Raw genomic sequence first — 25,236 nt, forward strand, 5'->3', positions numbered from 1 at the left:
AGCACTCTAGCACTTAACTATATCCCCAACTGTATTAGTCAGGGTTCTCTAGAATAACAAAACTTAGAGAATAAATCAATCTCTTTCTCAAAAAAAAAAAAAAAAAAAAAACCAAAAAACTTCATCCAAAACTAAAGCAAAGCAAAACAAACAAACAGCTTACACCGAAGTGTCCACCCTCTATAGTGAGCAGCTAAATTGAAGCTAAACCCTCGTGGGTTTCCACTGCCCCTTTCCTCAGAGCTCCTCCCCATTAAGGCTGTGGCTGTGAAGGGTAGGGTGAGGGACACAGAGGTCCCTAGCAGACCTAGGAATCCAGCTAGAGACTCCTGACGTGAATAAACACCGTAGGCCTAGTGCCATACACTACCAGTCAGCTTTAACTAAGCATTGAGCATGTGCCTGGTCTACACTACAGATTTCATATGGATTGTGTCACAATCCCAGAACACCTCTAAGAAGTCATCTCCACGTTACAGGAAAAAAGACTGAAGCCAGACAAGTTATGAAACCAGACACAAAGGTCATGTCACAAAACAGACAGAGCAGTCTCTTCATTCTACAATTTAACAAGAATGCCCCATTGCCTTCAACACTTTTAACACCCTGACTAACAGAGGGTGGCAGTACACAACAAGGCACACAACAGAAATTCAGGCTTAACTGGCACTGGCTGAGGGAACCAGGAAGCTCCCCACAGAGGAGCCCGGTTGGCTTCTCCAGGTCATACTCTCTCCCCTCTTTCTTAGCCTCTTGGAAAGCTATGGGAGAAAGAAAAGGAGGGGAAGTGAAGATGCCATTCTGCTCTGGAGTCACATTCTCACAGCTTCTGACCAATGAAAATTACTTGCTCCTTCTAATAATAAATATATAATACATGAATACCTAATATGTACAAAGCTCAAAAACCCTGAGGGTACACAGAAGGAGAATGAGAAAGCCCCTGTGCCTATGAGAGTTACATACTTACTAATGGGGCTGGGAGACAACAAAGCCAGAAATAGACACAAGGTCAGATGCAGCTGGAGAACAGGGCGCCTGGCAGGTGGTGAGGAAAAGGCTTTCTGAGGATAAACCAAGGAAGAAAGCCTCACTTCCTACTCTGAAAGGAATATTCTGAGAAATGGCAGTGAAGCCTGTTGTCTGGACCACAGAAGCATGGGGCTGGGCTTGGGTCCTCCTGATGCAAAGCTAGAATGGTGCAGGGGAAATCCTGCTGCAGGATGCGGTGGGAGAAGAGATGCAAGAGAGGACGAAGGACTGCCAGTCTGCCGTCTCTGCTCTTTACTATGTGCTTGACCTTACGTGAGGAGTCATTTAATCTGCAGTGTTCTTTGTAAGAACTGCCCTCTTCTTTCCCACGGTGTGTAAAGCATCAAACCAATTAAGACTATGACAAAATATACATTGTAAATAATTAAAGGCCAACCGAACCAGTAGTTACCCTGGCTCTTGGAACTGGTTTCAGTGACTATTATTATAAAATGTCACCTCAAGTAACAGACTAAACATCACCTTCTGAGAAGACAGAGCTCTCAACTCTGCTCATCCTTTATCTTGTCTCACTTCCTAGCCCAGCCCTCAACCCCCATGATAGACATCACCCTCCTTGACTCCGGGATGAGCCAGTTCTGGAGGACTGTCCTTACACAGGTTTGGAAGAATGTGTACCAGGGTCACAGACAGCTCTCTCAGATCACAGACTCAGGGCATGTGAGGCTTCAGAACAGATTGGGTAAGCTGGAGAATGGGTGAGTGGAATAGTCAAGGCCAGGCACTTAAGTGTAAAATAGCACTGAAGCTCTACCAACAGCCACCACCTTAATCCATGCCAGGAGCCCCACACATGGTAAAATAACCCATTTTACAGATGATAAAACAGAATCAAAAAGATAAATTTGCTTAATGTCAAGTAGGTTTAAGTGAGAAATGTCTGTCTCACTCCAAAAGATATTTCTGATCACCAGGCTGTCCTGTCTGCCTGTGACAAGATTCAGGATGTAAAAACAACAGTGGGTGGGTACCAAAGAGAAGACATTCTGGAAAACAGATAATCTTCAGGGAGCTACTGAAACAGAACCCTGCTTACTGGGAATTCCTGGTGAAGAAGGGTGTATCATAAGCCTGGTGCTATGGTATATACCTATGATCCTAGCACTCAGGAGGCTGAGACATGAGATCCACAAATTCAAAATCCACATGGTCACAGAGTGAGACCGGCTCTCAAAGCAGAACAACAGAGTACATGAACCTTCCGACTGTCTTATACTGTACGCACAGTCTCTGCCGTGTTGTAGCCATGGGTATAACCAGAGTGCCCTTTCTTCTCGGTATACATGCTTAGTTGTTTGATGCTGCTGTTAATATTTTTATGTGTGTGTTGTCTACATATACATATGTACACCATGTGTATGCCTCGCACTGAAAAGGCCAGATCCCCTGGAACTGGAACTACAGGCAGTATAAACTGCCACATAGGAGTTGGGAACTGAACTCAGGTCTTCTCCAAAAGCAGCCGTCTCTCCATCCCATTTGCATGTTTCTTTTTTTTTTTTTCTAGATATGAAAAAAAATTTTTTTTTTTTTGTTCTTTTTTTCGGAGCTGGGGACCGAACCCAGGGCCTCGCGCTTCCTAGGTAAGCGCTCTACCACTGAGCTAAATCCCCAGCCCCTGGATATGAAAATTTATTATTCTGTTTCCATTGTCAAAATTTTATGATCTTGGTCTTTCCTTCTTGCCTTTGTACAGAGCCAAAAGAGACACATTGGCTACTTTAACCACCTTAAAGCGGACTCCAGGAATATCACCCACGGCATGGCCTTTGCGACCAAATCCAGCAACCAAAACTTCATCATTTTCCTCAATGAAGTTCAAGCAACCGTCATTGGGCACGAACGCTGTGATCTTCTTGCCGTTCTTAATGAGCTGCACCCTGACACAGTTCCAGATGGCAGAATTTGGCTGTTTGGCTTCAACGCCTACTTTTTCCAGCACAATTCCCTTTGTGTGAGAGGCACCCCCAAACGGATTGGACTTCAGGGCTGTGCCCAAGTGGGCTTTCTTGTACTGTTTATCACATTTGCATGTTTCTTGAGTGAACAATTCATCTGGACTGGCCTCAGTAGTGCAAGGGTGACCTTGTACTGAGATTATAGGACTGGGCTACCATGTCCTCTTTCTAGTTTGATATCTTAAGCAGATTACGAAGGGTCTAATTTAAGGCCATCCTGTCTGAGAACTAAGACATCCTTTCTACACCATCATAGTTGCTGAGGGTCAGCCTACACGTTCTGAAATTTTGCTACAGCTACTCCTTCCTAGGGTCTGGCCCAATGCAGCACTCTCTACCTGCTTGTAAGTGGAGCTGTGGTGCCTAGCTCAACCTCATCTCCCAAAAAGCTTACCTTTTTCCATGTTAACAGACTGGACAGACCTAAAGTTCACTGCTGCTTAACTCTACTTACGAGTTCATCTTCCTCAGATCCCCAGCAAGGTGAGAACTAATAAGCCATCCTGTGCCTTATGTCTCATCAGATGAAAAGTCTCCAGAGTGAAAGAAGCTCCAGACTGGCTGCTTCCATTTGAAATTCCAAAGCCACCCCATCATTTCCCTCTCTCCAGTACTCATACACCTTACGCATTCCATTTGATTTTCAGTGTCCACAACCTTGTTTTGAATACAGTTTATTGTCCTTTTGGTAATTCCAGAGTCATTACACAATGACCAAACCCACAGACCAGACCATGATATTGCTATCTAAATGTGTCCTGGGAGAAACAGAGAATGCAGACCACTTGTAGACTATAGAGAATACTTATGAAAACTCTATTACAGGTTAAAAACGGAAGGAAAAGGGGTTGGGGACTTAGCTCAGTGGTAGAGCGCTACCCAGCTCCGGGGAGAAAAAAAAAAAAAAAACAGAAGGGAAAAAAAAAACAGCTTATTGAACATACATGCAAAACCCTGACAAGAGACTGCTGGTGCTGCACTGTGGCAGAATGCCTGCTGATCACGGAACACTCAGATTTCCATTCCATGGGTGTGGTTTCTTTTGATTAACAACAACAACAAGAAAAATCAATGAATCTTTTTGCAGCCAGAATTTTCACTCACAGAGAAAAGCCATGCTGTGCATAGAACTACCAGAGAATGTCAAAAAGTCAGCATATGCCTACAACACCAAATGCTACCAACTCAGACAAAAAGTACATTCTGAACTGGACAAGGGCTATATTGCTAATAAAAACAGCCGACGTGGTTTCTGAGCTCCCATCTGCCACATGGGCTAAGTACGATGACATACAAAGGCTTTAATGGTGATGATACATCTTCACTTTTAACTAGACAGGACTTGAAGAGGTGTGGGTTCTGCTAAAAAATAAAAGTACTAACTATTCCTGAACAACCATAACCAGCAACTGTACCATTTCCTGCACGTCCCAGACTTGTACTTTGGATATTTTAGTAAAATCTAGATGTTATTATATGTTCTTTTGTTGTTCATTTCCCAAAATAAATTATACCAAAAACCATCTTGCCAGGCTGAGGTTATGGGTCAAAACTTGAGCTCCTGTCGTAGTATATACAGGGTCCTGAATCTAACTTACTACCATGTCATATGTGCTAAATATGTAAGAAATCTGTCTTCTTACTTTTGAGGCAGGGTCTCACAATGTAGCCCTGGCTGGCCTAGAAATTATTATATAAACCAGGCTGGCCTCATACTCAGACATAAAGAGATCAGTTTGCCTCTGCTTTCCCTAACGCTGGGATAAAGGTTTGTCCCAGTACACCTAACCATTTTTTTCAAGATCTTTAAAAAATATGCATATGCTATGTGTCCATCCAAGTATAGGTTCCCACAGAGTCCAAAGGTCCCCTAGAGCTGGAGTTACAGGTGGTTGTGAACCACCCACCATGGATGCTGGGAAGCCAAACTCAGGTCTTCTGTAAGAACAATACTTGCTCTTAACCTCAGAGCCACCTCTGCAACCTCACAAGAAGTCATTCATATTTCAGCTATATTGCTATAAATTTTAAAACAAATAAAAAAAAAAAAAGAAAAGATTATCCAGGGAACGGCTACAGAAGGTAAGTACTAAGTCCACATTAATTATGGTAAATCAAAGACAGCATCTATCTGCTCTTAAACTCTTTCCCCATTTCAGATGCAAATTTTTTCTATAACCAAAGTTATATTGTATGTTTATATGGGGCAGATCAAAAATATATCCAAGTCACCACACATCATATGGCCAACAAGCCCCATAAAATTTAGGAAATTTTTTTTTGTTGAACTGAGTATATTTTTATTAAAAAGTTGTCATTGCCCTTAAGAATGCTTTAAAGGGTAGTATACACCGGTAGTCTCAGCTTTACAGGAGGTGGAGGAAAGAGGTTCATTCAAATGCATGAGTTTGAAGCCAAGCTGTGTTCAACAACAACAACAAAGCCCCTAACTGCTTCAGGAGCTGCCTCACTGAGACTAGGACTCCCACCCCCGTCTGTCAGGAACACTAAGCTAAGTTACCCACTCCCATCCCCCCCACCCCAAGATCTAACTGGTGATTCTTTGGCTGGTCTTGGATGGGTCAGAGAAGAAGCCTGTCCTGTCCCAGCAATGCAGAGAGGGTAAACCTCCTCCTCTGCCTTCACTGATTTCCTTTGCCTGACATCCAACATGCAAAATACTATACTGGCTTCAATCTCTCTTGGCTTTTCAGCTGATCCAGTTTCAGATTCCCTGGCTGCTTCCCAGTCATCTTCTGCCCTCAACATGCTGGAGTACTCTGGGGCTTGCTGCTGCTTCGGCACCACTCACTTGATAGCCACATCCAGTTTTCTAGCTTTAAATACCATCCACTAGCCAGCAGTTCCCACAGCAGTTCTGTAGCTGTGGACCTCAGCTACAAAGTGTTCGCCTATCTACTGAAAACCACACCTTAAACAGGTAATCCAGATCTATTATTCTATGTGTCTCCTCCTTCCCTACTGCTCTTATCTCAGTCAAGGGCAGTACTAGGAAGAGACCCAGAAACAGAAAGAAACCCTGGAGGCAACTTTGATATATTCTCATTCATATTCTCTCTCTCTCTCTCTCTCTCTCTCTCTCTCTCTCTCTCTCTCTCACACACACACACACACACACACACACACACACACACACACACACACAAACTCAGCATTATATATAATTCCAGCACTTGAGAGGCAGAAGCAGGCAAATCTTTGTATGTCTAAGGCCAGCCTGGTCTACTCACCCAGGAGCTCCACTAAGAGACTCTATCTCAAAACAGACAGAAAAAACCCACACGACTAGCTGGGCAATGGTATTGAACACCTTTAATCCCAGTATTCAGGAGGAAGAGGCAGATAGATGTCTGAGTCTAAGGCCAGCCTGGTCTACAGATCATGTTCTAGGTCAGCCAGGACTACACAGAAAATCCTTGTCTTGGAAAAAAAAAAAAACAAAAAACAACCAAACCAAAATAAATTAAGCAACCAAAGAACCCACACAACTGCTGCCCAACTATATAGACCTAATCCACAGAACCCATGCAAAAACCCAATGTGGTAACATCCACTTGAAATCCAGCACTCGTATGGCGAGATGAGAGTGGGAGACAAAAAGTTCCAAGTCAGCTAGCCTATAGCATGTGGGGCAGTAGCAAAACCAAAAGCGACCCTGCCTCAATAAGGAGGAAGGTGAGAACCAACTCCCAGATGTTCTCTGACCCCTACATGTGTACAGTGGCACATGCTCACCCACAGTCACATTCCTACTCACAAAACAAATGATTACATTCAAACCCCTCAACTCGTTTTCAGAGTTTCACAAGATACGTAAAGTTCAAGAGATAGATGGTGGTGGTGGCTATACACCATGTGAATTACAAGAATTTTACCTTATAAAATCTAGTCCTAAACTAGACATGGTATAATTGATACCCTGCGAAGTAGAAGCAGGAGCGATTCAATGATCCTCAGCTATTCAGTGAGTTCAAGGCCAGCCTGTTTAAGACCCTGTCTTAAAAAAACAGACAACTCCTCCCATATCCAAAAAAACCAAAACAAAAAAACTAGTAACAACAATACCTACTTGTTTGTTTCCTATACAACCGTTCCATTCTTAGCTATTACAATGTCTTGCCTGGATCACTGTTATGGCCTCTAACCACCTGCACTCACTAATACCAAGTTTACCTCTAATAACAACTCCCTGAATTGATTGTACTTCAGTTGTTCTGCCTGCATCCTGAACAAGTTGTAGAACGTGGAGGAGATGAAGGAGCACTCTTCTTTCCCTGTAAGGAGACCTAGTTGTCTCATCTAGTACTTCCTGTCTCAGGTCGACTTATAAGTACCACTGCCAGCTGTCAGGAGACTATGAAGGGTAATCCTGAAACAACATGGCTGAAAGGGGACTAGACACTAGAGAGCCATTTACAGCCTCTCCTTGCAGAGAGAGAGAGAGAGAGAGAGAGAGAGAGAGAGAGAGAGAGAGAGAGAGAGAGAGAGAGGGGAGAAGAGAAGAATATGAATGAGAATATATGAGTGTGGGTGTCTGTGTCTGGGGTGGAGAAGAATGGGATACAGGGTGTCTGAAAGCCAAACTGGAAGCCAGGCTTGAGGCCATTTTCCATTTGCAGTACAGCACTTTTCACACCCAGTGACAGAGACTTTTCTATCTGTCTGGTCTACCAGGCCTGGAGCACTTTCTGCATCTCTGCAAAGTGGCAGCTACCTCCCCTGTATTTATCGAGAGGGTGGCTGGTACAGAGAACAAAAAGCAAAGCAGGACAGCTGGCTAGGACCTGCTCAGGACTTCTACAGTCAAGAAGTGTTCACAGGGTTCCTCCACATCCAGCTTCTTATACTTTCCTAGTTCTAAGCACTTTACCATTAGTCTGGGTGGCAGGAAGCCTAGTTGCCATGAAGGGATATGCTCTGTGTGTACACAGCAATGGCCTTAGGCGCTGGAGAGGGACCAGCTGTATAGGACTCTTAACTCCTGTGTGTTAAATATGGTTGATTTTTGTGGTGCTGAATATAGAACCCAGATCCTGCCCAGAGGATTTTAGGCAACTATTTTACAGATGATCTGTTTTTAAAGAAGAGAGAGGCTGGCAAGAATATGTCATTAATCAATCATATGAAATCTAAACTGACCAGCAGCCATAAGCATTAATTCAGAAAAGCTAGTCCTACCTAAATTATACTCTCTGAACTCTTTTTATTTCTGATTACTTATTATTTTCCCATAAAAATCTGATTTCCCTTGGGTTTTTCTTCCTTCCTTCCTTTTCTCTTCCTTTCTCTCTCTGTCTTTCAACAGGGCCTCCCTGTGTCGCCTAGGCTGGCCTGCAACTCACCATCCTTATCTCTTAGTCTCTTGCTGGGAATGCAGGTGTGCAGTACCATGCTTGACTTCCTAAACTTCCTAAATTACTTACTAACAGCCTGGACTGTTAGAAGACCGGTACACATGCACTAACCCCTCCAAGAAATATAATAACCACTAGGTCTTCAGCACTCCTTTCATGCATTTGTAATGTTCTCTAGTTTTACACACTTGGAAAATGTCCAAGCATACACAAAAGCAAAGCAGAGAATGTCACTATGTATCCATCAAAAGGCTTCCATCTTGCATCATGAACATAATTTTCACCTATGCCTGTCCTTACCTATGCCCATCCTCTATCCCTTTTTGTCTTAAAGTAAAATCCAATCAATTAGGAGCCAATACACATTCAAACGTAACTCAAATTAATTACTGTTTTTGAGACAGGGTCTCTGTGTATCCCTGGCTGTGCAGGAATTCTCTCTGTAGACCAGGCTGGCCTCAATGTCAGAAAGATCTACCTGCCTCTGCCTCCTGAGTGCTGGGATTAAAGGCATTAGCCACCACCACCTGACCAACTCAAATTAATCAGTGTCTGAATTCTGCTTCCCAAAAGGTCATTTTGCTTAATTGTTATCTCTCTTAATTCTCTTTTAATCTAAGATAGTACCTTTACCTATTTTCATACAACTGACTTGAACAAATCAGGTCAACTAACTACAGAATATTCTACCTCCTGTCAGATTAGTTACTTGTGGTATTGTGTAACTTAGTACACTATACCCCATATTTCTACAGACCCAAAGTTCATTTTAGAAGTTTAACTAGATTATTTCAGGGTTTCTTCCTCGTTTTTGTATTTTTTTTTTTTTCAAACAAGAGGAAGCAGTACAAGACTATATGGTGAGGAGACTAGAAGTATAACTCAGCAGTAAAACACACATCTGCTCCTGGGTTTCATTCCAGTACAGAAAGAAAGGAAGAAAGGGATGAAGGAAGGAAGGGAGGGAGGAAGGGAAGGAGGGAGGAAAGGAGGGAGGGAGAGAAAATTATGTGGAGACATAATTTTCATACTGTGTAGCTTTCACACTGGGAAACATCATCTGCCTTGATTCTGTTGACAGTGACCCCTGAGAATGATCACTGGGATTTGGGTACAGAAGACCTAATCCTTCCTTTATGTAATCCCTCAGCAATCTTTCACCAAATGGCTCTATTATCAGCCACTGTTTGAGTAACTGAATTCCTCATGGTCAACAAAATGTCTTTTCTAACTGTGCTGTTATTTTCACACTAAAGCGTGCTGAGATGCTTTTATAGAGAAGTTTCTTTAACCCAACTGGGGTACTCGGTTCTTATATAACATACCAGAAAAGCAAAAATCTGCTTAATTCCTTAATTTTCTCTATTTACTATTGTTACTGGTGTTTTGTTGGGTTTTAAAGATTTTTTTTTTTTTGTTCTTTTTTTCGGAGCTGGGGACCGAACCCAGGACCTTGCACTTCCTAGGTAAGCGCTCTACCACTGAGCTAAATCCCCAGCCCCTAAAGATTTATTTTTATGTGCACTGTTTTGCCTGCTGTCTGTGTGAGGGCACCAGATCCTCTAGAACTACAGTTACTAACAGTTGTAGCTGCCATGTGGTTGCTGGGAATTGAACCTTGATCCTCCAGAAAAGTTAAGAGCCAGTGCTCTTAACTGATGAGCCATCTCTCCCACCCCTGTTTTGTTTTGAGGCAGGCCTTGGTTTGGGACTTGCTATGCAGGTCAGGCTGGACTAGAACTGGCAGAGTTCCTCTTGCCTCTGCTTCCTCAGTGTTGAGATTAATGGAGACCCGGACTGGCCACTTTTCAACCTTATAACTAGTGATCTCCAGAGTTGATTTGGATTAACTGCAGAAACTAGGAAAGTAAAAAGGACCCATTGTGGAAGTGGGAAAAGTAACAGTAGAGAGGCAACAGCAGGGTGCAAGGGATCTAAAGGGAGAAAGGGGGAGGGACTTTAAGTTAGGGATATAGAGGGAGAAGATAAACACAAAGGGAGCAGCATAATAGAATGTCTGAAAGAGTCCTAAGGACTAAACATATCTACAATATATATAAGTGGGGTGTGTGTGTGTGTGTGTGTGTGTGTGTGTGTATACATTTTAAATAAAATGTTCCAATTTTTCCAAGCTTCCAAAGGAGAGAAATAAACCAATAGTCCTACCTAGCTATGATGCCTATGAACTGAAATGATTAGAATGACACAATAACCCTAAAGGTACCATAGTGGCAAGCACACCCTGACAGTAACCAACAGTTTGCTAATTAAACTTAAGTCCCAGTCAACAAAGGGAAATCATGCCTGGTACTGGAAAACTCAGCCAACTGTCAAGGGATAAGGAAGCCATGTATCTTAAAGGAGAACTTTCAACTACCATTTAACTAACCCAGCATAATCGCTAACTATGTCCTAAATATTTGTCTTTATACCCACAGGTAAGTACAGCTCTCATCCCTCATCAAGGAACATCTCTTTGCCACAGATGGAGACCACTACATAACCAGTTAAAACGCAGGGCTGGGAGATACAACTGCAGTACAGCTCCTGCACCTAGGGATCATGGCAGACAGTGGGGCGAAAAGCCAAAGGCACAGGAGTTGCTAAGACCATGTGCGTCATAGCAAATGTCACAAGTTCCACCACAAAGCCTCACCAACATGGCTGCCTAAACAAGACCTGAACAAGGACACCACCAACAAACATACTAATGTGATGGTGGCAGGGGGCACATAAAGTTTCCAGGGAAGAGCACACTAATCCATTCTCCAATACCAAATGATCACGTGATCAGCCCTAAAAATATACATACAAGTAACATCATACAAACTGAGCAAGTTGTATGTATATTTAGGGGGAAATATATGCATGCATACATGTAACAATTTAAGAAAAACAGGCCACACATTTAAAACAGAACAAAGAGGGTGTGTGTACATGGGAGTGTTAAGAAGGAGGACGAGGAAAAAAAAAAAAAAAAAGGAGGACGAGGAATGTGAGATGATTGTAATCTTAAAAACAAGCTGCTATTGTTTGTTTGTTTGTTTGTTTGTTTTGGTTTCTCGAGATAGGATACTCTGGGTAACCCTGCTAGCCAGGAACTCCCTCTGTTAACCAGACTGGCCTCAAGCTCACAGAGATCCACCTGCCTCTGCCTCACAAATGCTGGGATTAATGGCATGTGCCGCCACCACCATCAGGCTAAAAAAAAATTATTTTTACAAGTTGAGTTGGAGCTAGGTGGTGGCGATGGACATCTTTAATCCCAGCACTCAGCAGGCAGAGGCAAATGGATCTCTGTGAGTTTGAGACTGGCCTTGTCTACACAGTAAGTTCCAGGAGGTCTTGCGGGGAAGAACTGAATTGGTTTCACTTAAAAAAAAAAAAAAAAAAGGAAAAAAAGAAAAGGTCTTATTATATACCCCCAACTGGCCTATATTTTACTATGTAAACCAGTCTGGACCCAAACTCTCATCCTCCTGCCTCTGACTCCTAGTTCTAGGATAAAAGCACGTGCCATCGCATCCAACCCCATATAAGCCATACAAGAACATTTGGTTTGGTTTGGTTTGGTTTGGTTTGGTTTGGTTTGGTTTGGTTTGGTTTGGTTGAGACAAGGTTTCTCTGTGTAGCCCTGGCTGTCTCGGGACTCGCTCTATAGACCAGGCTGGCATCAAATTCAGAAATACTTGCTTCTGTCTCTCAAGTGCTGGGATTAAAGGTATATGCCATCGCTACCCAGCAGAAACTTCATTTTCTCATTAACAGTAACACTCTGGATTTTCATCTGGCATATATAGTCAGGAAATAGTTCAGTATAATTTGCTATAAAAGATCTACTAGCTAATACTAGCCATCGTGGCACACACTTTTAATCTCAGTACTCAGGAGGCAGAGGCAAGCAAATCTGTGAATTTGAGGCCAGTATTGCCTACATAGTGAGTTCTAGGTCAACCAAGGTTACTTAGAGAAACCTTACCTCCGAAAATTAAAAAAGACTACTAGACAAAACAAAGACACACAATGGATTTTTACCTTTAGAAGGGGGGAAAGCCATAGCCTATGCATAGTTAATTCCATAAGGCTAATGAAAATCCCATTTTTAAACAATTTCTACTATTTTCCATTGCTGTTGCTGTACAGTAGTTTTAGCATGTATCTGACAAAGGGCTACACACCTAAACTAAGGCTGTGAAGAGTAAGCCAGTACAGAAGGTACTTCAGACACACTCATGGCAATCATAGGAGTCCCAGGACCCTGACTGTGTGTCAAGTAGGAGCCAAGCTTCAGGGAGGTAAAGATGAGACTTCATGTCTGCCTGTGGGACTTGAAAATCCAGTAAAAAAAAAATGTACAGCCCCCTCAAAGCACATGAATTCTGAGAGCCTGCAGCTATACTGGGTTTCTGGACTGTCTTCATAGCACCTGCCCAGGGACCTGGCACTTAAGACACTGAGGACCCAAAGTGAAACCAGAACCTTGCAGCCGTCAGCTGGGTGATGACTGCCAGTAAGTAAGCAGCATCCACTTAATACAAAAGGTCAGTGAGCACATCCTGCTGCCTTCCCTCCCAATCCCTTTGGACATTCTCTTCACTCACCCTGCCCCGTCTCTGGCCTAAGAGAGAGGAAAAAAAAAATAAAAAATAAAGCAGCACCTTCCATCTAACTCACCTTAGGGCTGTCTGTGGGTTGGCTGAGAAAGTAAAGGGGCTGACTGCCAAGCCTGACAAGAAGGGTTGAATCTCTAGGTTAAGAGCACTGGCTGCTCTTCCAGAGAACCCAGGTTCAGTTCCCAGCATCCACATGGTAACTCACAACTGTCTATGACTCCTCTTCCAGGGGATCCAACTCCCTCACTCCAACATACATGTAGATAAAACACCAGTGCACATATAAAAAAAGACAAATAATTTATATATACACATATACATACATATATATGTACACACACACACACACACACACACATAAATTTTAAAATAACTGTAAGCTCTCCCTTCTGTTCATCTGTTCACCCCCTTTCAAGCACAGGAGAGGCTGCCTGCCCTTTAAACACTCTAGGTTGACTCCATCTCAGAGGCTGCTCCCTCTGCCTCATTCTCTTGGGTTTGTTCCCTTATCACCTTCTATTCTTTACTCACATGTCACCTCGGTAACTTTCCTTCCAACCACCTTCCTAGGGCAGACCATCCTCTAGTACAGGAAGAGAGAGATTCCTGACTTTTCACTAACAGATCCCCTGTGGCTGTGACAGACTGGACATCAACAAATTAATACATGCAGAATTGCTGCATAAATCATAAGCAAATGTGACTTAATAATATTACATGACTTCCTAATAAATACAAACCTAAGACACAGGACTGTCTATTATGAACTACAGATTTAACTGCAAGTTTTAAACTGATTGAAAATGAAAGAGTGGGCTGGAGAGATGGTTAAGAGCACTGACTGCTCTTCCAGAGGTCCTGAGTTCAATTCCCAGCAACCACATGGTGGCTCACAACCATCTATAAGGGGATCTGGTGCCCTCTTCTAGTGTGTCTGAAGACAGCCACAGTGTACTCATATACATTAAGTAATTCTTTAGAAAGGGGCGGGGGAGCCCTACCTCAAAAAATAAACGTCCAAGTCCCAGCAGTCCCACACCAGGCAGAGACCTTTAGACAACAGGAAAATCAGCACAAAGGAGAAAGGAAGATGCTGCCTTGGGAGCCAGGTAAACACTGGAGAAGGCAGTGTACTGGGGCAGCAACTGGTTCTGTGGCTGAGTGTTCCAATTAGAGGACATCTTGCTGGCACTTTTCTCGCAGAGAATGGTGCTCCATACCTCAGAGGACTCCCAGCACTTGCTAAACCATGTCAGGAGCAGTAGTGCTAATAAGGCCATTTACTGGGTACAGTTTTTTACAAGTACTAACTGCTTCCGATCTTCACAAGAACACGAGAAGGTAGGTGCTAATTCTATTATATAGACAGGCACACTGAGACTCAAGCTGTATGGGCACTCAAGCAGAGCCATTTTGTAAAGTCAGACCTGATTCCACGCTCACAGCTCACCTGGGAGCATGGGAGTGTGTCAGGTGCTAGTCAGCTAGGAACCATCACAGACACAAATCATACTCCAACAGCAGCGTTCAGAGGAGGAGTAAGTCGCTGGATGGCATACAAAAGACAGCCCTGTAGGGATGTCAGAGTGGCCGCACACACATACACAGGCAACAATTGCAGCTCCTGGAGCTGGGCACCACTGTTTGTCTATTAAGAACATGCATGGAGGGACCCATGGCTCTAGCCACATATGTAGCAGAGGACGGCATTGTCTAGCATCGATTGGAGGAGAAGCCTTTGGCCCTGTGAAGACTCATTTCCCCAGTGTAGGGGAATGCCAGGGTGTTGAGGTGAGAGTGGGTGGGTGGGAGTGGGAGATCTTCATAGAAGCAGGGGGAGGGTGATGGGAGGGGGGATAACATTTGAAATGTAAATATATAGAATATCTAAAAAAAAAACAACACACATGGGGGTATGGGGGCACAACATGTGAATGTGTAAGAGCATTTACATACTTCCACAGGGCTTTCTTTATACACAATCCTGCTTCTGTCGTAGAGGTGTTGTATTCTGCTTTCTGCTGCTGTGACAATATGTGACTAGGAAAAGTGAGTCTAGCTGGCAAGTTTAAAGGCTAGAAAGCCAACAGCACAGTACCAAAGGCAACGTACTGCTACATTTCTGGCAGAAAGCAGGACAAGCAGAGAGGAACACGAGAAGCAACCCCTCTGTAACAACCCACTCTCCAGCTAACTAAGCCAGTCTTTCTACAGCTATGACTCATGTAAGAAGAACAGCGGGGTTTGCACTTATCAGCTTAATGACCCTAAAAGCCCCATGTTCTTCTCTACTCTTATACATGAGAAATAAATTTGCTGGGCACCAAGCACACCAAAGTACAGCAAGTGACAATATGCAATGCCAGCTTTAGGAGAGCATTCTCCTCTCACCTCCACAAGTGGGAGTCATGATAAGCCAGCCATGTTTATACATACACACACAAATAAATGCAATAAAGTCCAGACATAATGTTACTTATAATGTTACTGCTTGAGACACATTTTAAAACTAACTTATAAGTCAGTTGTTCCACATAGAACAGGCCCATGGATTCCAAAACCCATCAAAAGGAGCAAGTAGTTTCCAGACTAACATTGGAAACAAAACCCTGTTTAGTCTATTGTGTATAAAACTCATGGGAATAGGCCAACTACCTTAATCAGCATTTCAATGAGGAAAGCCAAGTCAAACTGCAACAGCCAGAAGCATCCCAACCCAGTAAGGTAGTGCATGACAGCAATCTCAACACTTGGGAGGATGAGGCAAGAAGACTGAGTTCAAGCCTGTGTTGTGATATACCTTGCTATATTGCCAACCAAATAAAAAATAGAACACATGGTAAAACATGCCTAAAATCCCAGCACTCAGGAGGTAGAGTGTTTCAAAACAAAACCAAAAATCAAGTAACTCCCAATGTAGGTATTAACACATGCCCCAGTGATTCCCTAAGCTCCTGTGTATCATAGTTCTCTAACTGTTCCAACGAGGAAGCAAAGGCACTTGTTGTCCTCCATCATTAGCGACAAAGCCATATGGGTCTAGCTATCTTCTCAAACTCCAGGGTATGATTTGAAGAGAACAGTAATACGGGTAACATAAGATGTAAGGCTCACACAAACTGCTCTCGCATGGGCCCCTACATAAACCTAAAAGTGCCCCATCATCTTACAGTGGCAGTCCGAACAGTGTGTGCTTAATACTGTTCTGCACGTCCTCTGGGGAGATGGGAGATGTAACAATGTGCTTGCAAAATGTCACATCTTTGTCAAGAAATGACCAAGTATAACTGTAGCTAAAAACATGGTTCGTATAAAAAACAAGGGTGGGTGTAAGGGTTCATAGATTGCTTTGAGCTCCAGACCAGCCTCAACTACACAGTAAGTTCAGGTCAGCCATAGTGAGAACCTGTCTCAAGCAAGCAAACAAACAAAAACAATAAAGAACAAAACAGTTTGTTCGTGTGTGCTCCACCAGATATCCACGCATGGACAGTCAGGAAAGGCATGTATCAGGCACACAGGTATCCTGGGGTGGAGACAAACAGGATGGAAATAAAAGCACAAAGCCCAATATGTCTATTTGTTGTGGGGATATGGATGAGGTCTCATGGACACTGGCCAAGTGTTCTATCCAGCTGCATGTCCAGCCTTTGTTATTTTTTTTCCAACAGTCCAGATTACAATTTTGAACCCACAATTCCTCTCCTCTGCCTCTTTAGCATTTAAGATTGTAGGCCTGTGCTACCTACACCTAGCTAAGTTTTACATTTCACTGTTCAATATCTTTGGAAATTTACGCATTTTTTTTTTTTTGGTTCTTTTTTTTCGGAGCTGGGGACCGAACCCAGGGCCTTGTGCTTCCTAGGCAAGCGCTCTACCACTGAGCTAAATCCCCAACCCCGGAAATTTACGCATTTTTAATGAGTATTTTATTTATTTACCCAGGTCCAATGCACATACATGCAAGACAAGCACTCTACCCTGAGCTACATTCCCAGCCTGTAAGTATAATTTAAAAAATACTTTTATTATGATGAACCATTTTATAAAATCATGAAAATAGTCAGAAATTACAAATATACCTTAATAGAGAGATTCAAGACAGAAAAAGCATATGGTGTATGTAACTCAGTGGTAAAGTATAGGCCTGACCTGTGCAAGGACTTGGGTTTAAGACCTAACACCAAAACACACACACACACACACACACACACACACACACACACACACACACACACTTGGATGATACCGAATGGATTGTAATGGCTCCACAAGCATGATACACAAACTCCTAAATTGTCTCATATTTAAATAAATAAAAAAAGCCCCAATATTATATATTTGTAACAGCAAAGGGAGCAAACTATGGCTCCTGGACCAAATCCAGTGACTTGAAAACACAATCCCTTGGATGAAAAGAGTCTGGTTTTTGGGCTGGAGAGATGGCTCAGTGGTTAAGAGCACTGACTGCTCTTCCAGAGGTCCTGAGTTCAAATCCCAGCAACCACATGGTGGCTCACAACCATCTGAGATCCGATGACCTCTTCTAGTGTGTCTGACAGCTACAGTGTACTCATATAAATAAATTTAATAAAGTAAAAAAAAAAAAAAAGAGTCTGGTTTTTAAAGATTTATTTTAAATCATGTATGTGGGTGTGTACACATGTGTGCGTGTGCACATATGTGATATGTGCATGTGTGTAGGTGTCCAGAGGACAGATCAAGACCTCAGATTCTAGCATTACAGGTGGTTATGAGCTGCCTTATATGAACGCTGAGAACCAAACTTGGACTCAGGTCCTCAGGAAGAGCAGTATACACTTTGAACCTCTGAGCCACCTCTCCAGATTCCATGGTTTCATATTTTTCAGTAATTGGAGCAGGATGTGATGGTACAAGCACTTAATCCCAAGACTCAGGAGGCAGAGGCACCCTGTGAGTTAAAGACAAGCCTGGTTTTCAGATGGAGTTTAGGTCAGTCATGATTACAAACAAGAACCCTTCCAGAGTACCCAGGTTTGATCCCAGCACCCACACAGCAGTGATAACCATCTATAACTCTAGTCCCTAGGGCATCTGATGCCCTCTTCTAGACTCTGTAAGCACCAGACATACATGCAGGCAAAATACACACTTGCAGGGTTGGGGATTTAGCTCAGTGGTAGAGCGCTTGCCTATCAAGCGCAAGGCCCTGGGTTCTTGGCCCCCAGCTCCGATAAAAAGAAAAGAAAAAAAAAAAAAAACACACACGCACGCGTATACTCACGCACACATGTACAAAAAATACTAATGCAACAGAATCAAAGTTAAAACAAAAAAAAAAAACAAAACTCATCGTAGCTCAATGGCACAGCATTTGTGGTAAAAACATAAAGTTCTGGGTTCCATCCCTACCACTGAATAAAAAAGAACAGTAAAAAGCTATTTCCTCACTGAGGTCAAGGGGAAAAGCCATCTTTATTCTGAATAAAACTTGATTCTAATCTAGAATCCGAAATTAGAGTGTTTCATTTTTACTACAAATCCCCCAAGAAATACACTAAGATTCAAATGCATCTGAATGAAAAAAAGTTTTGGGTTTAGAAGTGGAAAAATAACTTATTCTATAAACACATGGGACTTTCTCATAAACTAGTAATTCTATGGATTGAAAATTGAAAAACATGACTCATGATGACAGTTAGAACCCTAAGCACGTGTGTTTGTGCCGTATCAGGGACTGAGCCTAGGCTGTACACGTTAGGCAAGTGCAGTGTAACGTGTCTCCAGTCCTTCACTACATACTTTGCATAGTATATTATTTGGATATTAGTTTCCAATTTGAGAAAATTAAGGGCAAACATCAAATACAGACAATTGGTTTAACTTTTTCTTTGGTGTGTGCTGGGATTAGACCTGAGACCTCACACCCTGAACACTGACTCTAACACTGAGCCCCTGCTTTCTAATCCTTCTCAGTATTCATTTAACTTACTTAAAATGAAAGCACCAGACCTTGGCAGGCACGAAACTTTTAACGAGAAGACTCTATCAACAGAAGAGGACGAAGGCTACTATTGCTGTGGTCTGGAGAAACTGAGGGTCCTCACTGACATCTGCAGTACATCCTATGGGGACAGTACTTTACCTCAATGTCCTGGAGACTGAATTCCTTCTGATCTGTGAAGTTTGCAGCCCCAGCACTGAGTTCCATGAGCATCTTGGCAATCTCGGGCTTTATGGCTGAGGTCAACCTGCTGGCTGCTTCCATTACATGCTCCTGCACGTCTTTGAGCTGCATAGCAGCCTTTGAGTAGTGTGAGTTCCTGAACACGGTGCTGAAGAGATCTGTGAGGAACGTACTAGCACGGCAAAAGACATTGAGGGCATCCAGGTACTTAGAGATGCCCTGCTGGATGTCAGCAATGGGAGTAGAGTGGGGCATGGCATGGTGGCAGCTGCCTGCAGTGGTCAGACTGCCCAGCGGAGCAGAGGGGGCCGTGGACGCCAAAGGCGCACTCAGTGCTCGGCCTAGCTCAGGCATCGGGTACTGCTGGTGCTGCTGCACCTTCTGCTTGGACCCGCCAAGCAGGAAGCGCCGCTTGTAGTCCATCTTACTGTCCTGGGCACTGCAGCAATACATGCGGGTGGGAAACTGTCCCAGGGACCACTGGCAGGTCAGCGCTCTGAGTCCTTTTTTCCAAAACTGTGGCTAGGTATAAAAATAGTGGAGTTCTGCAAATCTAAGTTTTAAAAAAGTTATTTCCATGAGGCAGGTGACCATGTGATCCAACATAAAGGTGAGAAAAATAACAGATTTATATAATTAATATTTTCAGTGTGGGTAGGAACTCTAACAAAAAATAACAGTGTCCAAAATGCTCTGTAACTGTTCAGCATCCTACCCTCGATGAAGATATGCTTGCTGAGGAAAATGTTTATTTATAATTGCTTTGCAAGAATATTTTGATACTTACATTTACAATGGCAGAAAAATAACTTAACTTTTAAAATGTAATATAATGTATCTTTTATATACCAAAAAGGACCCCAGCTGGTCAACAGCATTTAGGCGGAAGGGGTTACTTCACGGGAAGTCCTTAAGGAAGAACACACCTCTGCAGAATTCTGACAGAGCCTGCCTGTCAAATCCATTTACCTGGAAAGCTTCTTCTCAGTGCTAAAAACTTCCAAATCTCCTGCAAGGTTTCTGGGAACAAGTGTTCTTTAAACATGGCATTTGTTACTGTGTGTCTTCTCTTTTCTTTTGTTTGCTGAGGTAGCGGTTTCCTTGTAACATTAATAAAAAGTGCTTCCAGACTGGGTTGGCCTGCAGTTGTAAAGTCTGAAGCAAGAAAGCACAGATGTATTCATAAGGCCTCTAAGTCATTTCCTGTAAGAGGAAAAAGAAGGAAGACGAAGTCAGGGAGGCTGTAGGACAAAGAACAATTCTGAACACTTCTACAATGCTTCATCCTCCACTTTGGTAAGCTTCACATCAAGACACCGTAATTAGCATCATGAAAGCAAGACAGGGTGAAACCCAGCTATGAGAAGAGGAATGTTAGAAAGCTCCTTGGGGGCCAGAAGTGGCAGCACATACCTTTAATTCCCACACTTGGGAGACAGAGGCAGTGGGATCTCTGAGTTCAAGGCCAACCTGAGCTACAGAGTGAGTTCCAGGACACCCAGGGCTATACAGAGAAACTGTATCTTGCAGGAAAAGAAGGAGAAGAAGAAGGAAGAGCAGGGAAGGAAAGGGAGGGAAGGGGAGAAGAAGGAAGGGGAAGGAGAAAGAAAGAAAGAAAGAAAGAAAGAAAGAAAGAAAGAAAGAAAGAAAGAAAGAGAGAGAAAGGAAGAAAGGAAGGAAGGAAGGCAGGCGAGCAGGCAAGCTAACTTGCTCATTTCTTAGGCTGGAGGCTAAAGATGTGATTCAACATGCATGAAGTCCTAGGTTCAACCCCGAGCACTGCATAAACTAGCTGTGATGACTCACACCTCTAATCTCAACATCCAGGAGATGGAGGCAGGAAAATAAGAAGTTTAAGATTATATTGGTTTTTCTTTTCTTTTTTTTTTTTTTTTCCGGAGCTGGGGACCGAACCCAGGGCCTTGCGGTTGCTAAGCAAGCGCTCTACCACTGAGCCAAATCCCCAACCCTAAGGTTATATTGTTAACTTAGTGTATTTCAGGCCAACCTGAATTACAGGAAATCCTTCTCAAAAGAAAAAAATAAAAAGAAGAAAAATTCTTCAAATTCTAACAAAGATAATGCAACAAATTAACTGACTTCAGACCAACTAATGAACCTAAAACTAGTTAAGTGTTTGAACAGGGCCTACTCAACATTTAGCATTCCTTTGTTTCCTCTTCAAAGGGCTCACAAACACCTACCAGAGGATTAGGTGAGTTGAGTGATCCCTGGCATCTATAGGAGACAGGGTTCAGGGCCTGGAGGTCCCCAAATCTGAGGGTATTGAAGACACATATATAAGATGGGATAGTATTTTTGCATGCCACCTGTGTACAGCCCCCTATACAACTTAAATGAGCTCTATAAAACACAAGCAGGGGGTTAGGGATTTAGCTCAGTGGTAGAACGCTTGCCTAACAAGCGCAAGGCCCTGGGTTCGGTCTCCAGCTCCGAAAAAAAGAAAAGAAAAAGAAAACACACACACACACACACACACACACACACACACACACACACACACACACACAAGCAGAGTGCTGTACACCCAAAATCCCAGGTCCTCAGAGGTTGTTGCAGAGGATTGCCTTGAGTTTTGAGGCCGGTATAGATTATAGAGCCAAGTATCAAATCAGATCAGGGCTATACGATCAAAGGGGAAAATCACTTATATTTGACTTGGAGTATCTAGGGCAATATGTAAGCACTATATGAACAGTTGTTAATCTGTTTAATGGTAATAAGAAGAAAAAATTGTGTCTTGTACAAATACAATTCTAAAATTCCACATTTGCCTATTTATGTGGAATTCTAAAGACAACCTATGGGAGTCTGTTGTCTCCTTCTATCATGTGACTCCTAATCAGGCTTGGCAATAAGCACTTTCCCACTGTACATGGACACCATACCAGGCAGAAGTAATCCTCTAAAAAGATGATTTATGTATTTACTTTATGCATATGAGTGTTTTGTTTGCACATATGCCTGGGAATTATGAATGTGTCTGGTGTCTGCAGAGGCCAGAAGAGGACATCGGATCCCCTGGAACTGGAGTTACAAATGGTTGTGAGCTGCCAGAGAAGTGCTAAGAATCAAACTTAGGTCCTCTGGAGGAGCAGCCAGTGCTCATAACTGCTGAGCCATCTCTCCTGCCTCAGAAACTACTTTTAAAAAAGCCAAATACAGGGGAAGAGCAAAGGATATGATGGGAAAAAAATGGAAAATTTTTAATTTATTGTTAAAGCAACAACAACAAAAGTAAGAGAAGAAAAAGAAAAAGAAAACCAAATATAGCACTCTGGAGGCAAAGACAGGAGGAATTCCGTGAGTCTGAGACCAGCCCAAGCTAAGTTTCAGGGCAGCCTGGGATAAAAAAAAAAAGTCCTGGGGATTTAGTTGGGGATTTAGCTCAATCTCAACAATCAAACAAACAAAACTAAACAGATAAAAATTCTGGACCTGAGACCCATGAAGTGGTTTCTGCCTGTAACTCCAGCACCTGGGAAGCTGGAGCGGAAGGAACGCAGAGGTTTGAGGTTAGCCTGTATACGGGTACTTGGTGAGTGTCAGTGCAGCTTGAACCATAGAGTAAGACAGTCGAAGGGGATAGGGCAGGACTCTGAAGGTGAAGGACAGGAACACTAAGACAAGAAAGCTATTATATGGTTCTCAGAGAGATCTATGGGACACCATCAAGCATACAAGAGTGACTTTAACAAGGAGTAGTTGAAAGACTAAGAATACAAAATCTGATACAAATTGGATACAAATCTGATAAACACATTCTAGTGAGATGGACCAGGAGAGCCACATTAGGATCAAAGCATCTAAAGGTAAAGCTGTGAAGAAGCAGAGGCGGCTTTCACTCCTCATGGTCATTAGATAATGTCACCAGTCACTGAATCCTGAGCTCTGTTCCAATAACTAAGAAGTAGGGCTTCTTAGAACATGCAGTCAAAACACTTTCAGGGAAAAAAAAAAATCAATATATAATCTTGTTTCATATTTCAGTTTAAAGACAGCTCACTTGGGCTGGGGTGTAATTCAGTGGTAGACTATGTATGTATCCCATACATGGCCTTGGGGTCAACCAATAGTACTAAAAACAACCCCTCAAACTCATGCTAAGATACAGCTGATTTATGTGAAATGCAGTAATCCTACGCAAGAGGACTTCGCCATCATGACTAACTAGTTACCTGCCAGTGTTTGCCTCTAAATGGCATGATATTGGAAATTAGTTTCAGCATGTAAATTTTGTGTTAAAAACAATGTTCAGTTCATGACTTCTGTACTCTTACTTTTGGACAGCTCCAGTCTTGTGCTTATAGCCTGAAAACAATGCCAACCTGGACTACTGAGCAAGAGCCCCTCCCTCAACTCTCGCCTAACAGGCCCAAGGTCTTTTGTTTATTCCCCAGAACTGAAAATCATTAACTTCATTTTATAAATACTAGGCTTCTAAATTAGCAGACAGAATTAAAAGACAATAAAATTCTAAGTCTGTGGATGATAAAATGTGTGAATACTATGCTAAATGTAGTCAGGTTTCATTACTAACACAGTGGTACATAGAGTAAATGTATGCATATACAACATGAGCACCAGCTGTAGGTATATTACTTGAATAATTTTAAATGTTTTAAAGATTTGTTTATGTTTGTGTGCATTGGTATTTTGCCTCATGTATGGGTGTGTACCGTGTGCCTGATGCCACAGGAGGGCCCAGATCCCCTGGAACTGGAGTTGCAGGTGGTTTTAAGCCACTAAGTAGGTTCTGGGAATTGAACCCACGTTTCCTGCAAGAGCAGCCAGTGCTCTTAACTACTGAGCCACCTCTCCAGCCCCTATACTTTCTTTTCTTTTTTCTTTTACTGGTTTTCAAGACAGCATTTCTTTGTGTAGCCCTGGCTGCCCTGGAACTCACTATGTAGACCAGGTTAACCTCAAACCAGGAGATGCACCTGCCTCTGCCTCCCAAGTGTTGGAATTAAAGGTGTGCAACACCACAGCCCGGCTCCTTTCTTTTCCTTTAAGAAAATTCTCCCTGATGCTGTCTGTCTTTCAAATGCAATTGATCCACATTTATCTTCCTAAGGACTAAACTATTAAAAAATATTTCTCTTCTATACCTTCTTAATAAAATTGTCACCAAGAAAACATTCAAAAATATAAGAAGCTGCACAGTATGGACATTAATACTATGAAAGTCTGTACAAGTTAGTGCAGCTGTCCAGTAATGTCTTCATAAATTCTAATTCTACAATTCTCAAGCACATCAGAAAATGACACTTCAGTAGGTTAAATGGCACCTTTTCAACAACACATAACTTGCAAAGGTTCTCAATAGATTTAAATACAGACCCAATTACATTCATTCCTTCAAACTATCCAACGAGTTCTATTTCAAACAACAGAAAACATTCTTGAAACTAGATGGAGAACCAGTGCAAGAGCAATCTTGGGCCCCCAGCAAGAAAATGCAAAATTATATTCATTCAGGAAGTAAGAGGTCACTAAGAGAGGGGCCTTGCAGGTCTGACTGGCTAGGTGGTGTCCTGATTCTGCACTGAACAGTGCTATGACCTGGAGTAAGTTCTTTAGTTTCTTTGTCTCGGTGTCATCATCTATAGGCAGAGACAATAAGAGTAACTACTGTTACTGAATTAAACGAGCCCATACATATCAAAAACAGAATGTTTAGAACATACTAAGCAATGTTTGATGGTGTCACCTAAGACAGGAGAAGGGGGCTGGAGAGATGGCTCAGAGGTTGAGAGCAGTGATTGCTCTTCCAGAGGTCCTGAGTTCAATTCCCAGCAACCACATGGTGGCTCACATCCATCTGTAATGGGATCTGATGTCCTCTTCTGTATATATGCAGAACACTGTGTATATAATAAATAGATCTTTAAAAAAAAGACAAGAGAAGGTAAACAGACTGTATTATCTTTGCTTGTCTGGAAAAACACTACTGATAAACAACAAAGGTTTTGTTGAGTTACCTAACGCCTAAACCAAACAGAAACCTACCCTAGGATGGGAGGTAGCACATGCTTTATGAACCC

At 42.6% G+C, this 25,236-nt stretch overlaps 1 protein-coding gene and 1 pseudogene across 12 annotated transcripts in view; both read right to left on the reverse strand.

The window, feature by feature from the left end:
• The window catches only part of Garre1 (granule associated Rac and RHOG effector 1), a 78,337-nt gene that overhangs the window by 31,962 nt on the left and 21,139 nt on the right, over positions 1-25,236 (reverse strand). For 4 of the 12 annotated variants that reach the window (XM_008759155.4, XM_006228850.5, XM_006228851.5 and 1 more), the window contains exon 2: positions 19,127-20,371. The exons of 1 other annotated variant lie outside the window; for it this stretch is intronic. In XM_008759155.4, the coding sequence (XP_008757377.1) occupies positions 19,127-19,621 (495 nt within the window). In that variant the 5' untranslated portion in view covers positions 19,622-20,371. Of the gene's footprint in view, positions 1-19,126; positions 20,372-21,372; positions 21,446-25,236 lie in introns of those variants that run through there. 7 more of the 12 variants (XM_008759157.4, XM_039111613.2, XM_063261657.1 and 4 more) reach the window with 5 other exon arrangements.
• On the reverse strand, positions 2,675-3,077 carry Rps23-ps12 (ribosomal protein S23, pseudogene 12; annotated as a pseudogene).

This window comes from Rattus norvegicus, chromosome 1 (genome assembly GCF_036323735.1).
Source record: "Rattus norvegicus strain BN/NHsdMcwi chromosome 1, GRCr8, whole genome shotgun sequence".
Classification (NCBI taxonomy): Eukaryota; Metazoa; Chordata; class Mammalia; order Rodentia; family Muridae; genus Rattus; species Rattus norvegicus.